This window comes from Carcharodon carcharias, chromosome 4, assembly GCF_017639515.1.
Source record: "Carcharodon carcharias isolate sCarCar2 chromosome 4, sCarCar2.pri, whole genome shotgun sequence".
Taxonomy (NCBI): Eukaryota; Metazoa; Chordata; class Chondrichthyes; order Lamniformes; family Lamnidae; genus Carcharodon; species Carcharodon carcharias.
The window spans coordinates 9,309,093-9,323,536 of NC_054470.1; the positions used below are offsets into that span (position 1 = coordinate 9,309,093).

At 45.2% G+C, this 14,444-nt stretch overlaps 1 protein-coding gene across 1 annotated transcript in view; it reads right to left on the minus strand.

Annotated features, from left to right (window-relative positions):
• Window positions 1–14,444, minus strand: part of dtwd2 (DTW domain containing 2) — a 174,528-nt gene that overhangs the window by 99,488 nt on the left and 60,596 nt on the right. Inside the window, exon 2 of the mRNA XM_041186554.1 lies at window positions 926–1,016. Coding sequence (XP_041042488.1) covers window positions 926–1,016 — 91 coding nt within the window. The remainder of the gene's footprint in view (window positions 1–925; window positions 1,017–14,444) is intronic.

Consider the following 14,444-nt stretch of genomic DNA (forward strand, 5'->3'; position numbering starts at 1 on the left):
CCTAACACTGATACCAGGGCTACTGCTGTTTATATTTGTGGACAGGTCTGTAGTAGCAAATATTGGAGCAGCAATGAATGGCATGAGACATAAAAGCACTGCAACTTCAATCTCCCATTTTGCAGAGTTTCTGGTTGCATGTTGCTCAAGGAAGTGCTGCTTGAGCAGAGAGCAGGATGTCTTTGTCCTTATGGAGAAGGGAAAAACAATACACACGAGTCTCTAAAGCGCCATTGTTGTGCACATTATAATGGGAGGGTAAACTGAAAAGTTTGGTTGTGTTCTGATGTGTTGTGCCAAAAGGTTTTAGGGTGGGTACTAACATCCATGGCATATTCTGTAACATCAATTATTTGTTTTTTTCTTTAGGAAGGAACAGAGTGAAAAAAGTCATAGGTTGAAGGACCTCAAAGAGGTCTTACTCACTATTGGGCAATCATCATTGAAAGAAGCCTACAAGTAGGTCACCTGATTGTTCCTTCAGCTAAATTTGATCAAGCAAGAACAAATACTGTCCATTTGAAGAACTGTATTCGAAGGTCACCTGGCTGCCCCACAATCCCTTCCCTTGGCCAAACTTGATCCACCTGGCACATTCACAAGGAACACAGTGGCTTCTTGATTATTTATCACAAAATGGCACTCCAAGCTCATTGAAGTCTTATGCAATCTTTCTTCAATGATGCGTGGTCAATGTCAAACATAAATGGCTTTCTGCCAGATTTTATGCCATATACTTAACAAAGGATGATTTTATATTGATATTGGCAATAGATGGAAAACCAGTTACATTTTGTAATAACTACACCCCAAGCTTAGAGAGACTTGTGGAAATCAAGGCTGATTCATACGATATGGTTTCCTCTTTCCCTTAGTCCTTATTAGGTGTCTGGTGGTTTATGCCCCTTCCCATGGCCTTACTCACCTCTGCTGGATGCTGAACTATATATAGGCATGTGGAGACATTCAGCGGATCAACTGGTAGGAACGGGCAGAGGCAAACCTTCTGGGGGCGGCTGCAATAAGAAAGCAATGTTAGTCAAGCAGGGGAAATAATTGTTAACAGCTAGCTGCAGAAACATGACAGCTATTTTTGAGATCAGCCATCACATTCAGACGCCACATTTAGTTCAACTGTAATTTGGTGTTTTATATATTCTTTTAAGAAAAAGCAAAGAAAGAAACTAGGTTTTTCCTGCTGTTTAACTAGCCTTGAGATAACCCAGAGGGGTCATTACACTCACAGAAGGAACAATGTAACTGCAAATCTAGTGAAATTTCCAACAGCTTACGATTGACCTCAGAACCTATTTAGAGAACATTCCCCACTTAGAGAACCTGAGCAATGTTACTAAAGGAACAAGTCAGGCTAGCAATTGGACATTGCATCTTTGTACACCCTAAAATAAGAGTGAGTAATGCCATAGGAGATTAATGCCAAAAGAGATCGATTTGTATTTACAGAATAAAATTGAAGAAACAATTTGCATTTATATAGCACCTTTCATTTACTCAAGATGCCTCAGAGCCCTACAGTCAATGAAATACTTTTAAAGTATAATCATTAATGTAGGAAATGTGGCACTCAATTTGCACACAAGACCCCAAAAATAGGAAGAGCCAATTGATCAGATAATCTATGAACAGTGTTGACTGGGGGTAATCTTGATCAGGATACTCTAGTATAAAAGTCTGGAACATAAAGAGTTAATGTGGGACTGAGTACAGTATCGCCCACACTGTAATATAAGAGAACACATGACCCAAGCCTAGAGGTCAATGTAGTGTTGGACAGAGCTGTGTATAGAAGCAAGCATGGAGACAGCACCTAGCTTGGATCTTTACTGTACCTATGTATATAGTTTCTAGTAGTTAATAATTAATGTTGAACTACCTAAGATTGTGAATACCTTAATAAGACCCACCGAACTATGTCCAACATCCTACACAGAAACTAGGAGAATCCATCTGCTCTTCTTCAACCAGTGCCATGGAATCTTCACAGGGGCAGAGGTCTCAGTTTAACATTGAATCTAAAAGATAGCAGCACTCTCTCTCTCAGTGACTCCCTCACTGATTTGGCGGGGTGGATTATGTGCTCAAGTGTTTGGAGTAGAACTTGAACTTATGATCTTCTGACCCAGAGGCAAGAGTGCCACCACAAATATTGATAAACTAGCATCTGGTTTATTGAAAAAAACCAAGGAAACAACGAGCAAAAATACCAATAGGAGTGAGAAATACTTGGTTGATTGATTTATCATTAGTGTGGTCAAGGCACATTCCTAGATATTATCCAACCTATTGAGTAATTTAATGCCAATTCTTTCCCTGAAAACTATTGTTCAAAGAAAGAAATTTGATTTTTACTCCATTTTGTGTCACATTTCAAATTACGTATACTTGAAAAGTATATAATTATAGTGTTCAACTTGTAACTTCTCAGGTATTTTCTGATTACTTGTTGGTTTACATTTGAGCAATTTAACTGTGCCTGCAGACATAATTATTTTATTCTACCAAAGAAGATACCAAGTTACAAATCATATAGGTTGCTTGCTAAGAAAAGTGACATACAAAACAGCTACCAAAATTGCAGTTGATTCAGGAATGAAGATAGTTTTACAAGAAACTTTATTCAGTGTAGAACCATTATGGATAAAATGCCCATTAGCTCTTTTACAGATTGCTGCCATCCATCCCAAAGTAGTTGCCAGTTTTTAAAAATATCAACCAAAATATAAGTAAAACATCTGAAATTTGTCCCAAATGAACAGCTTAAGTTTATTGGCCTCAGCATAAACAACAAGTCAGTCTGTAATGTTGACACATCTATGTTGACAGATAGGGATTTGGCAATATTAATTAAAACAAACAAAAGTCTGCATAGGTACGAGTTAAAATGTGTGCCATCTGTAATCATTATCTATTATTTTTTTAATTGAAACTTGATTTACAGTTTGTTTTAATATTTGGAGAATGCATGAAATAGAAAATAGACTTTTTCTAAACATCTCTTGAAGCTACTAAAAAAATAATTTTGCTATAATTTTTAAGTTTGTTGAAAGACTGTCCTCATTTTTTACAGCAATATCCAGAAAGGTAATCATTACATTATATAGAATTGCTTAGAAATTATAACATAGAAACAAGACATTTGGTCCATTGGTCCAGGTTTATACACCACATGAGCAACAGCCCTATAATCTCATGTACCCATCCTTTCCATATTGGTTTCTTTGTACTTTCACTCAACCATCAATCTAACCCATTGTTAAAATGTTGACATGGTCTCTATTGGGATTACTAGCTTTGATAGTGCATTCCATACTTGCAAAACTGTGTGTGTGAAAAAACTCTCTCCTGTTTTCTGTCCGAAATCTCTTACATTTAATCTTATAGGAAGTTCATTCATTATAGACTCCTCAAACACTGGAAACAGTAGGTCGAATCTTGTGGAGACAACAGGGATTGCGGTTGCGAGCTGGAGAGCCAGTGAGAGCCCTGCGTCACCCCTTTTCGGGAAGGCCCACTGTATCTTGTTCCACTCAGGCACTTGACAGGCCAGCAGTGGGCCATCCTCTGGGATCAAAGAGTCTGAGGTGGTTGGGGGCCGCAAAAGCTAAAGACCCACCCACTCTGCCAGCTCTGTTGAACGGCAGCACCATCGGGACAGAAGTGGCTGCTGCCGGTGCAACATCCACCCTAATCCTCATATTGTCACTGGATCCCAGGCCACAAATGAGTAATGGCAGGAGTGGGGTTTGGGTGTGGGGGCTGTAGGGGAGGGGTACCAGCAGCAAGGGTAGGAGAGTGGCTTTCAGCGGGCTCCCCCTTCATGATGCTGGGTCCCCCAATTAGGCACTGAGTGCCTTTGAAGGATGGACCCCACCCAGGGACCCTGCAAGCAATCTGCCACAGACTTGCTTGTCATGCCCCCTGCTGGGTATATACCAATGGTGGGAAGCTGAGGCCCCTAATGCCCACTTGGTGGTGGAGCATGAAGGCTATCCATTGGCCTTCCCAATATGGACATAATCGGAGTGGAGATGAGAAGGTAGCTTGGTCCCGACCCGCCACTCTCCTGCCTGATTAAGTGACCCCACTACCAAACTTGCCACAGGGGAGTGCACAAGATTCCATGTTTCTATCTAGTTTGTCCATCTCTTCATAATTCTTAATCATAAACACCTCGAACAAATCAGTGCACCTGTATTCTAATGAAAACCAAACCAATTTTATTGAATCTTTCCTTGTATTTGTATTTTCTCATATCAGGCAGCATAACTGAATATCTGCTCGACATATTATTGCCTCAAAAGCCTTCCTGTAATGTGGAGCACAAAACTGCACTTAGTACTCACAATGTGCATAAAATAGAAAGGCATTATTTTCCAAATATGAGACCCACATAGCCCATCATTCAAGTCATTTTCAGAAAGGCTATTTCTTTCCACTCCCTCACACAAACAAACCCTTAAGGAGTCAAAAATTTTCGCACAAGATTAAAATTAGTTTTACAGATGTGGACAGGACAAATTATAAATGCACTTATGCCTTTTCGGCTAGAATGATGTAAGTCTGTCAAGAAAGAGAGAGAAATCTCTATTATTTTATCTTAAAGATCAGATTAGTGTCATGAAGTCATAGCCAAAGAAAATAATATTAGGTTGCACTGCAACCACAATTTAGCATAAAGCAAAGCATACCTTTTTATCCTTTCGCAACTTTGGTCCAGTTTTAGAGTCATAGAGGACTACAGCACAGAAAAAGCCCCTTTTTAGTTTTAGAGTAGGGCCCTAACAGTGATTAATGGCTTAGTTGTTTAAAAGGGCTTAAAAAGCTGGATCTGTTTGCTGTTTTTTAACCATTACAAATTTATGGAGGGTGGAAAGTGGGAGGCTGGCCCCAGGAGTGTTAGAAACCGTCAAATCTGAAGCACGGCTGAGCGTTTCAGCAGCAGACTGTCTGATGTAACGATAGTGACAATGTTATGAAGGTGGAAGTAAGTGGTCTTTGTGTTGGAGAGGATATTGACTTGGAAACTCAGCTCACGATTAAATAGCACACTGAAATAGCAAATTACCAGGTGGGGCTCATCCCTAACTAGGGTACATCTAACCACCACCATTCAATATTTAACAACACTACCATAACCAAATAGTAACATCAACATCCTTGGGGTTATTATTGCACAGAAATTGAACTGGACCAGCCCCATAACTGTTGTGCGACTATAGTAGGTCAGAGGCTGGGTATTCTGTGTCAATGGCTCACCTCCTAACTCGCAAAGTCTCTCCAACACATACAATGGCACAAGTCAAGAGAGCAAATAAATACTCTCCGCTTGCCTGGAGAGGTGTCATTCCAATAACACTCAAGTAGCTTGACACTATAATAAAAACAAAAAACTGCGGATGCTGGAAATCCAAAACAAAAACAGAATTACCTGGAAAAACTCAGCAGGTCTGGCAGCATCGGCGGAGAAGAAAAGAGTTGACGTTTCGAGTCCTCATGACTCTTCAACATAACTGATTTTTCTTTACAATGAGAGGGGTGAAATATAAGCTGGTTTAAGGTGGGGGGGGAGAAAAGTGGAGGGGTGGTGTTGTTGTAGGGACAAGCAAACAGTGATAGGAGCAGATTATCAAAAGATGTCACAGACAAAGGAACAAAAGAACACAGAGGTGTTGAAGTTGGTGATATTATCTAAACAAATGTGCTAATTAAGTATGGATGGTAGGGCACTCAAGGTATAGCTCTAGTGGGGGTGGGGGGGGGCATAAAAGATTTAAAAATAATGGAAATAGGTGGGAAAAGAAAAATCTATATAAATTATTGAAATAAAAACAAAAGGAAGGGGGAAGAAACAGAAGTGGGGTGGGGATGGAGGAGGGAGCTCAAGACCTAAAGTTGTTGAATTCAGTATTCAGTCTGGAAGGCTGTAAAGTGCCTAGTCGGAAGATGAGGTGTTGTTCCTCCAGTTTGCATTGGGCTTCACTGGAACAATGCAGCAGGCCAAGTACAGACATGTGGGCAAGAGAGCAGGGTGGAGTGTTAAAATGGCAAGCGACAGGGAGGTTTGGGTCATTCTTGCGGACAGACCGCAGGTGTTCTGCAAAGCGGTCGCCCAGTTTAAGTTTGGTCTCTCCAATGTAGAGGAGACCGCATGGGAGCAACGAATGCAGTAGACTAAGTTGGGGGAAATGCAAGTGAAATGCTGCTTCACTTGAAAGGAGTGTTTGGGCCCTTGGACGGTGAGGAGAGAGGAAGTGAAGGGGCAGGTGTTACATCTTTTGCATAGGCATGGGGAGGTGCCATAGGTGGGGGTTGAGGAGTAGGGGGTGATGGAGGGTGATGGAGGCCCGCTTCTACCTCCTACCCAAAATCCACAAACAGAACTGTCCCGGTAGACCGATCGTGTCAGCTTGCTCCTGCCCCATGGAACTCATTTCTCGTTATCTTGACTCCCTTCTCTCCCCCCTTGTCCAATCCCTTCCCACCTACTTCCGTGATTCCTCTGACACCTTACATCACATCAACAATTTCCAGTTCCCTGGCCCCAGTCGCTTCCTCTTCACCATGGACGTCCAATCCCTCTACACCTTCATCCCCCACCAGGATGGTCTGAGGGCCCTTAGCTTCTTCCTCGAACAGAGGCCCGAACAATCCCCATCCACCACTACTCTCCTCCGTCCGGCTGAAGTTGTTCTCACACTGAACAATTTCTCCTTCAACTTCTCTCACTTCCTCCAAATAAAAGGTGTGGCTATGGGTACCCGCATGGGCCCCAGCTATGCCTGTCTCTTTATGGGGTATTTGAAACATTCCTTGTTCCAGTCCTACTCCGGCCCCCTTCCACAACTCTTTCTCCGGTACATCGATGATTACTTCGGTGCTGCTTCATGCTCTCGTCGGGACTTGGAAAAATTTATTAATTTTGCTTCCAATTTCCACCCCTCCATCATTTGCACGTGGTCCATCTCTGACACTTCCCTTTCCTTCCTTGACCTCTCTGTCTCAATCTCTGGTGATAGACCAATATCCATCACAAGCCTACCGACTCCCACAGCTACCTCGACTACAGTTCCTCACACCCCACTTCCTGTAAGGACTCCATCCCATTCTCTCAGTTCCTTCGCCTCCGTCGCATCTGTTCTGATGATGCCACCTTCAAAAACAGTTCCTCTGACATGTCCTCCTTCTTCCTTAACCGAGGTTTTCCACACACGGTCGTTGACAGGGCCCTCAACTGTGTCTGGCCCATCTCCCGCGCATCCGCTCTCATGCCTTCTCCTCCCTCTCAGAAACATGATAGGGTCCCCCTTGTCCTCACTTATCACTCCACCATCCTCCACATTCAAAGGATCATCCTCCGCCAATTCCGCCAACTCCAGCATGATGCCACCACCAAACACATCTTCCCTTCAGCCCCCCGTCGGCATTCCGTAGGGATCGTTCCCTCCGGGACACCCTGGTCCACTCCTCCATCACCCCATACTCCTCAACCCTCACCTATGGCACCTCCCCATGCCCACGCAAAAGATGTAACACCTGCCCCTTCACTTCCTCTCTCCTCAACGTCCAAGGGCCCAAACACTCCTTTCAAGTGAAGCAGCATTTCACTTGCATTTCCCCCAACTTAGTCTACTGTATTCGTTGCTCCCAATGCGGTCTCCTCTACATTGGAGAGACCAAACTTAAACTGGGCGACCGCTTTGCAGAACACTTGCGGTCTGTCCGCAAGAATGACCCAAACCTCCCTGTCGCTTGCCATTTTAACACTCCACCCTGCTCTCTTGCCCACATGTCTGTCCTTGACCTGCTGCATTGTTCTAGTGAAGCCCAACGCAAACTGGAGGAACAGCACCTCATTTTCCGACTAGGTACCTTACAGCCTTCCAGACTGAATATTGAATTCAACAACTAGGTCTTGAGCTCCCTCCTCCATCCCCACCCCCTTTCTGTTTCTTCTCCCTTCCTTTTGCTTTCTTTTCAATAATTTATATAGATTTTTCTTTTCCCACCTATTTCCATTATTTTTAAATCTTTTATGCCCCCCCACCCCCACTGGAGCTATACCTTGAGTGCCCTACCATCCATTCTTAATTAGCACATTTGTTTAGATAATATCACCAACTTCAACACCTGTGTTCTTTTGTCCCACCCCCCCCCCACTTCTCTCCCTCCCCCCCCCACCCCCCACTTCTCCCCCCCCCCACCCCACCCACCTTAATCCAGCTTATATTTCACCCCTCTCATTGTAAAGAAAAATCAGTCCTGTTGAAAGGTCATGAGGACTCGAAACGTCAACTCTTTTCTTCGCCGCCGATGCTGCCAGACCTGCTGAGTTTTTCCAGGTAATTCTGTTTTTGTTTTAGCTTGACACTATGCATGACAAAGCAATCTGCTTGATCAGCACCTCATGCACTACTGGTTTAAAGATATACTACCTCTACCATCAGCATACTGTGACTTCAATGTGTATTATCTACAAAAGCACTGAGGAAGGTCATCAAAGTTTCTCCGGCAGCAACTCACAACATCTATTTCCTAGAAGTACAAAGGCAGCAGGTGAATGGGAAGACCTTCACATCCAAGGTTGTCTCCAAATCACACATCATCCTAGTTTGGAAATATATTGCAATTCCTTCATTATCACTGGGTCAAAATCCTGAAACTTCACACCTAACAATACTGTGGGAATAAAATATACTGCAGATGCTAGAAATCTACAATAAAAGCAGAAAGTGCTGGAAATACTCAACAGGTTTGGCAGCATCTCTGGAGAGAAACAGAATTAATGTTTCAAGTCCAATATGACTCTTCTTTGGTTCAGAAGAAGTCATACTTGACTTGAAATATTCAACTCATTACATTAACTCTGTTTCTCTCAACATTGTGGGAATACCTTCACCACATGGACTTCAGTGATTCAAGAAGTTCCACCATTGTTTCTCAAGGACAACAAGGGAAGGGCAATAAATGCTGATCTTACCATCAATGTCCACAGCCTGACAATGAATAAAACAAATTCAAGACTCTATGGGGCAGGCTTGATGGACAAACTGATCTATTTCTGTCTTTTGTATATCTGTAAATCACTTCAGTCACACTATGTTATCTTTAACAGAATAATATGAGTTTGTACTGTTGTTAAACAAATCATGTACTTCTGAAAAGTTATTTTATACAATTGTAAAATTAACATGGTCCTGCCAGAATAAGTAATTTATTTTTTTCTACTCCAGGTTCCAGCTGCCAACCCATTTTGTGCCTTAAACGTTCCTTTCCCAAAGTCACAAAAATTTCTGTTCCATTTCTTTTATAACTTTGTAGCACATTTGACAACAACCTCAATGCCCACACCACAAATGCAAAGGAGCCTTTGAGAAGGTAAAAGGCAGCCCAGACTGGGCCTACCGCTTGTTATGGAGATGGCTGCCCAGGGAGAACAGTGGGATCAGGCTGGCACTTCCAGGGTATGGCAGGTGGGTATGGGCAGCCCACCCAAGACTTTTGGATGCCTCCCAGGATGTCCTCACACGTCGGTGCCCAAGAGATAGTAGATTTTCTTCCCGGCCTCTGGCCAAAATAGCAACCCCCTCCCCCCACCCCACCCTGCAATAGGACCTAGCTGGAGGTGGCAGAGGAGGTCAGCAATTGCAGCATGACCAGGAGGACATGCATCCAGTGTTTCAGGGGCTTCAATGACCTCATAAGATCTGGCGAGGTGAACATTCAACAAACAAGCCTCTAACTCTGTACACAAAAGCATGCACACAAACTCAGCAGGCTGTGGACACATTGTGCTCTCTAACATTGTCAGAGCGAGTGACCAGTCACATCACTGAGATGTCAGCCACCCTCACATGTGGGCTGAGTGTAAGCAGGGGAAACCACTGAGGAGCACGCCAGCTCATGTCAATGTCACATTATGAGTTGACGGGGTGGGCAGCCTACTCATTCTCTCCTCACCCTATAGGAGAACCATATGCACAATATCCAGGAGATGGCATGGACAGGAAGCAGAGCGTTGGGCTTGCACTAATTCACAGCCATGGAAGAAGTGGTGCTGGACATTACGCAGGTGCCATTGCAGCAGTCCATCCATCTTGGTGAGGCTGGAAGCCAAGAAGAGCAGGGTCACTTGACAACTCTATTGTCAGGTAAGGCATGGAGTAAACTCCTGCCCAATGTGCCAGGGTCATCAACCACTGTCACCTGCGGACCTTTAGTTGTGCTGATGCACCTGCTGAGTTGTCTGAGTTTTTATCAACAGCTTCTTCTTCTTGTTTCACCTACAGGGCTTGCAGCCTGGGTTGCGCAAAGTCCTTAACAGCACTGTGGGTGTACCTACACCACATGGACTGCAGCAGTTCAAGAAGGCAGTTCACTACCACCTTCTCCAAGGACAATTAGGGATGGGCAATAAATGCTAGCCTAGCCAGCGTTGGCCACATCCCGTGAAAGAATTTTTAAAAATGGACATTACCAGGCTCCTCAATCCGGGGGTGGGGTGGGTGGGAGATCCACAGAGCCTACACAGTAATATCCTGCCTCTGCACCATCCACCAGTGCACACACATTCACATTGGTGGTGGGGGGTGGGGTGCACAGTCTACAATGCTGCAGGGAAGACTTGGTAAGCACTACTACTGAGCAGGAAGTGGAGAGAGTCCAAGGCTGAGTCAGCTGTGGGCAGTCTCCCTTTGGAGGATGGAGGACAGACATAGCCATGCTTCGCAGGATGAAGATGCTGGGTGTCAGAGACAAGGAGGGCCTTTCTGGAAGACTAAAGTCCGGTGAGTTTCCAATTGTTGGGTATCTCTGAAGCTTTGCAGAATCATGGGCTGACAATGGAGGAGTCCATGTAGTGCATGTGCTCTGTCATGGCTCAAGGACTTGAGCATATGAGCTCCCCATTGAGAGAGTGGCCACCCTCTTGGAGAGCCATGTTCAACATCACTCTGAGTGGGCAAAGGTGCAGTGTGCTGACATGCACAGAAAGAATAAGACTCTTTGTTGCATGGACCATTCATTGTCCCTGATGTCGCAGAGATGCTTGGAGTGGATGCCAGCAAAGTCCCAGCCAGTGACATCATCCAGCTATCAATAGCATCTTAAGAGGGCTGAGGCAATCGAAGAGGCTGATCAGGGTGCACCAGCATCATCTCTCACCTCCTTGGTCCCTCCAACTCAGGAACTAGCCATGCTGCAAGGCCCAATGACAGAGGCTACCCCTGCAATGACACAGGCACAGAGCCTGTGGCGCAGCCCCACGGGGACCTGCATGATGAGGACAGGAGCCACTGCCATCTCAGTTAGATGCACGTACAATGGGGCAGGCTGCCTGCACCTCATCCTCAGCCACAGGAGAAGCACCACGTAGGAGTGGGCATGAATACAAGACACCACATCGTTAGCAGCACTTGATGGATCATCGGGTGAAGTTTGCATTACTTGCATTTTCATCCATTTATGTAGTTATAAAAATACCATTTGATGATATTGTTCTGACTTCTGCTGTTCATGAATTTTTGTGGGGACTGAGAAGGTGGCTAAGGGACAGTGAGGCGCTATGGATTTGTTGCGGGTGCTGGGTCTGTGAGGTGGGGCGATGGTGGCAGTGGAGACCCCGTGCTCCTTGTCTGTGCATCACAATGGGACTATCCAGATGTGTGTGCAGGCTAGGAAAAAATGCTTCAGTGGTTCAAATTCCAGATTGGGAGTCATCTGACATAGGACTGGGAGCCAATCCAGTGAGGCGGTGACAAATTAAGATGGTCCTTGTGGTCATGCCAGCCTGTCACTTGCCATCAGGACATGTAAGGTGTCTGCGATCTCCGTCCAATGTGTAGGTGCTGGGTTCCTCTGGAGCACCCGCTTTGTCCTCTTCCCATGGAATCTGGATATTGGCCCGAGAGGTGTGGCACATGTGACTCTCACAGGATGAAAGAATCATGGCACCTATCCAGGAACCAAATGCATAGCTGCAAAATGTTCTTCTTGTGGTTACAGACCAGCTGAGCATTCAAAGTTTCTTCTGTTGAAGAATCTGGCTGGCTGATCTCTCTGTGCTTTGATGGCTGTTTTGGTACAATCAATGACCACCTGGACCTGGGGGAAGCCATTGATGGTGGCACAGGCTGACCCGTGTGTGTCAAAATGGATGGATTCCGCCCCCCCCCCCCCACCCCCCCGCCACCCTCCACCTTCTGCTCCTTGTGGAGTAGGGAATCTATGACCTTCCTGATGGAATCAGGAGCTGCCGACTGGGAAATGCCACCCAGGTCCTCAGCTTGAAACAACCTGGATGCATAGAAGTAACCTTAACACCTGCAAGTAGGGAACTGCCATCAGGGCCACGAGGCATCAGCCTCCTTCATCACTGGTGCCCTGCCATTTGCAGGTAGCTAACTCTTGGGCAGTACACCCGATGTCATGGGTAATGCCTTCTAACCCTTGCAGCCCCTCACTCTGCTGCTCTAGACTCCTCCTGACCAGGAGGATGCCTCTGCTGGGCCCTCCTCATTGCTCAGCCTAATGTCAGAGGAGCTGTTCCCATCTCCAGTCCCGGAGCCTCCAGTGGTTTGTGCTGCAGGCCTTCCTCTGCCAACCTCTGCTGTCCCTCTCAGGACTCCAACCTTTCATTAGTGAGAAATACAAGCCTATCAGCACCAGCAATGACAACTTTGTGCCACTGGTTGAGCAGCTAAGAACAATTGCCAACTTTTATGAGTTGACCAGTGCCTGCGTTAGCCCTGATGCCTCCCCACAGCGTGCATGTCAGATACACCCTGACGTGTCCCGGATATTGCATGTTCCCTGTGCCTGCCGACTGAAAATACAAAACTGGCCTAGTGAGGCCTTTTAATTGGCTCCACAACTAGCTTAACAGGCATTTAATTGGAAGTGTGGCAGGTTCCAGACATTTCCCTTTCCCGCCCTCTCATTGAAAATTACACTGCATTCCAGTGCTCTTCTCTAAGAATACGATTTTCAAGTCATGTCTACACCCCTTCCCACTCCATCAGCAATTAAAAACCTGGCCCAGAGTATTTGGACCTCCAAATTCCTATTCACTTCCAAGCTAAGCTTCTGCCCCCAATCCATTCTATTAGAAAAACTGACCATTTCCACCTCTAACACCTCCTGACTCTGCTCTTTTGTCTGATAAGATGAAAGTCTCTTATCTCTATACTGAGGTGGAGCCTTGTGTCATCTGCGAACATGTGGAAACTGGTGCTGTGTTTTCAGACGATATCACCGAGGTAAAGCACGTAGATGAGAAATAGGAATAGTGCAAGAACATATCCTTGGGAGACACCAGAGGTGACAGTGATGAAATGGGAAGAGAAGCCCTGATGGTGATTCTCTGGTTACGATTAGACAGATAAGAATGGAACCAGGCAAGATTAGTCCCACTCAGCTGGGCAATGGTGGAGGGGCACTGGAGGAAGACAATGTAATCAATTGTCAAAGGTTGCAGACAGGTAGAGAAGGACAAAGAAGGATAGGCTATGTTTGTCACAGTCACATAGGATGTTGTTTGTCATTTGATAGAAGGTGTCATTAACAATGCTATCAAGAGGCATTTACTCAACAATAATCTGGGGGAAGATGGTGACGTAATGGTAATGTCGCTGGGTTAGTAATCCAGAGACTTAGGCTAATGTTCTGGGGACATGGATTCAAATCCCACCATGGCAGCTGGTGGAATGTGAATTCAGTTAATAAATCTAGAATATAAATCTAGCCCCAGTGATGGGCACTATGAAACTATCATCGATTGTTGTGAAAACCCATCTGGTTCGCTAATGTCCTTTAGGGAAGGAAATCTGCTGTCCTTACCTGATCTGGCATACATGTGAGCCCATACCACAGCAATGACTCTTAACTGCCCTCTGAAATGACCTAGAAAGGTCAGTTCAAGGGCAATTACAGATGGGGCAACAAATGCTGGCCTTGCCAGTGATGCCCACATCCCATGAAAATATAAAGAATAAAAACTGCTAACTGACGCTCAGTTTGATTTCCACCAGGGCCATTCAGCTCCTGCTCTCACTACAGCCTTGGTCCAAACATGGACACAAGAGCTGAACTCAAGAGGTGAGGTGAGATGGACTGTCAAGGCAGCATTTGACCGTGTGTGGCATTCAAGGAGCACGATCAAAACTGGAGTCAATGGGAATCAGGGGGAAAACTCTCCACTGTTTGGAGTCAAAGCTGACACAAAGGAAGGTGGTTGCGGTTCTTAGAGGTCAATAATCTCAGTTCCACAACATTACCGCAGTAATTCCTCAGGATAGTGTCCCTCGGCTCAACCACCTTCAGCTGCTTCATCAATGGCCTTCCTTCCATCATGAGGTCAGAGGTGGGGATGTTCGCTGATAACTGCAAAACGTTCAGCACCAAACCACCAAAACTCCCACATGCTTCAG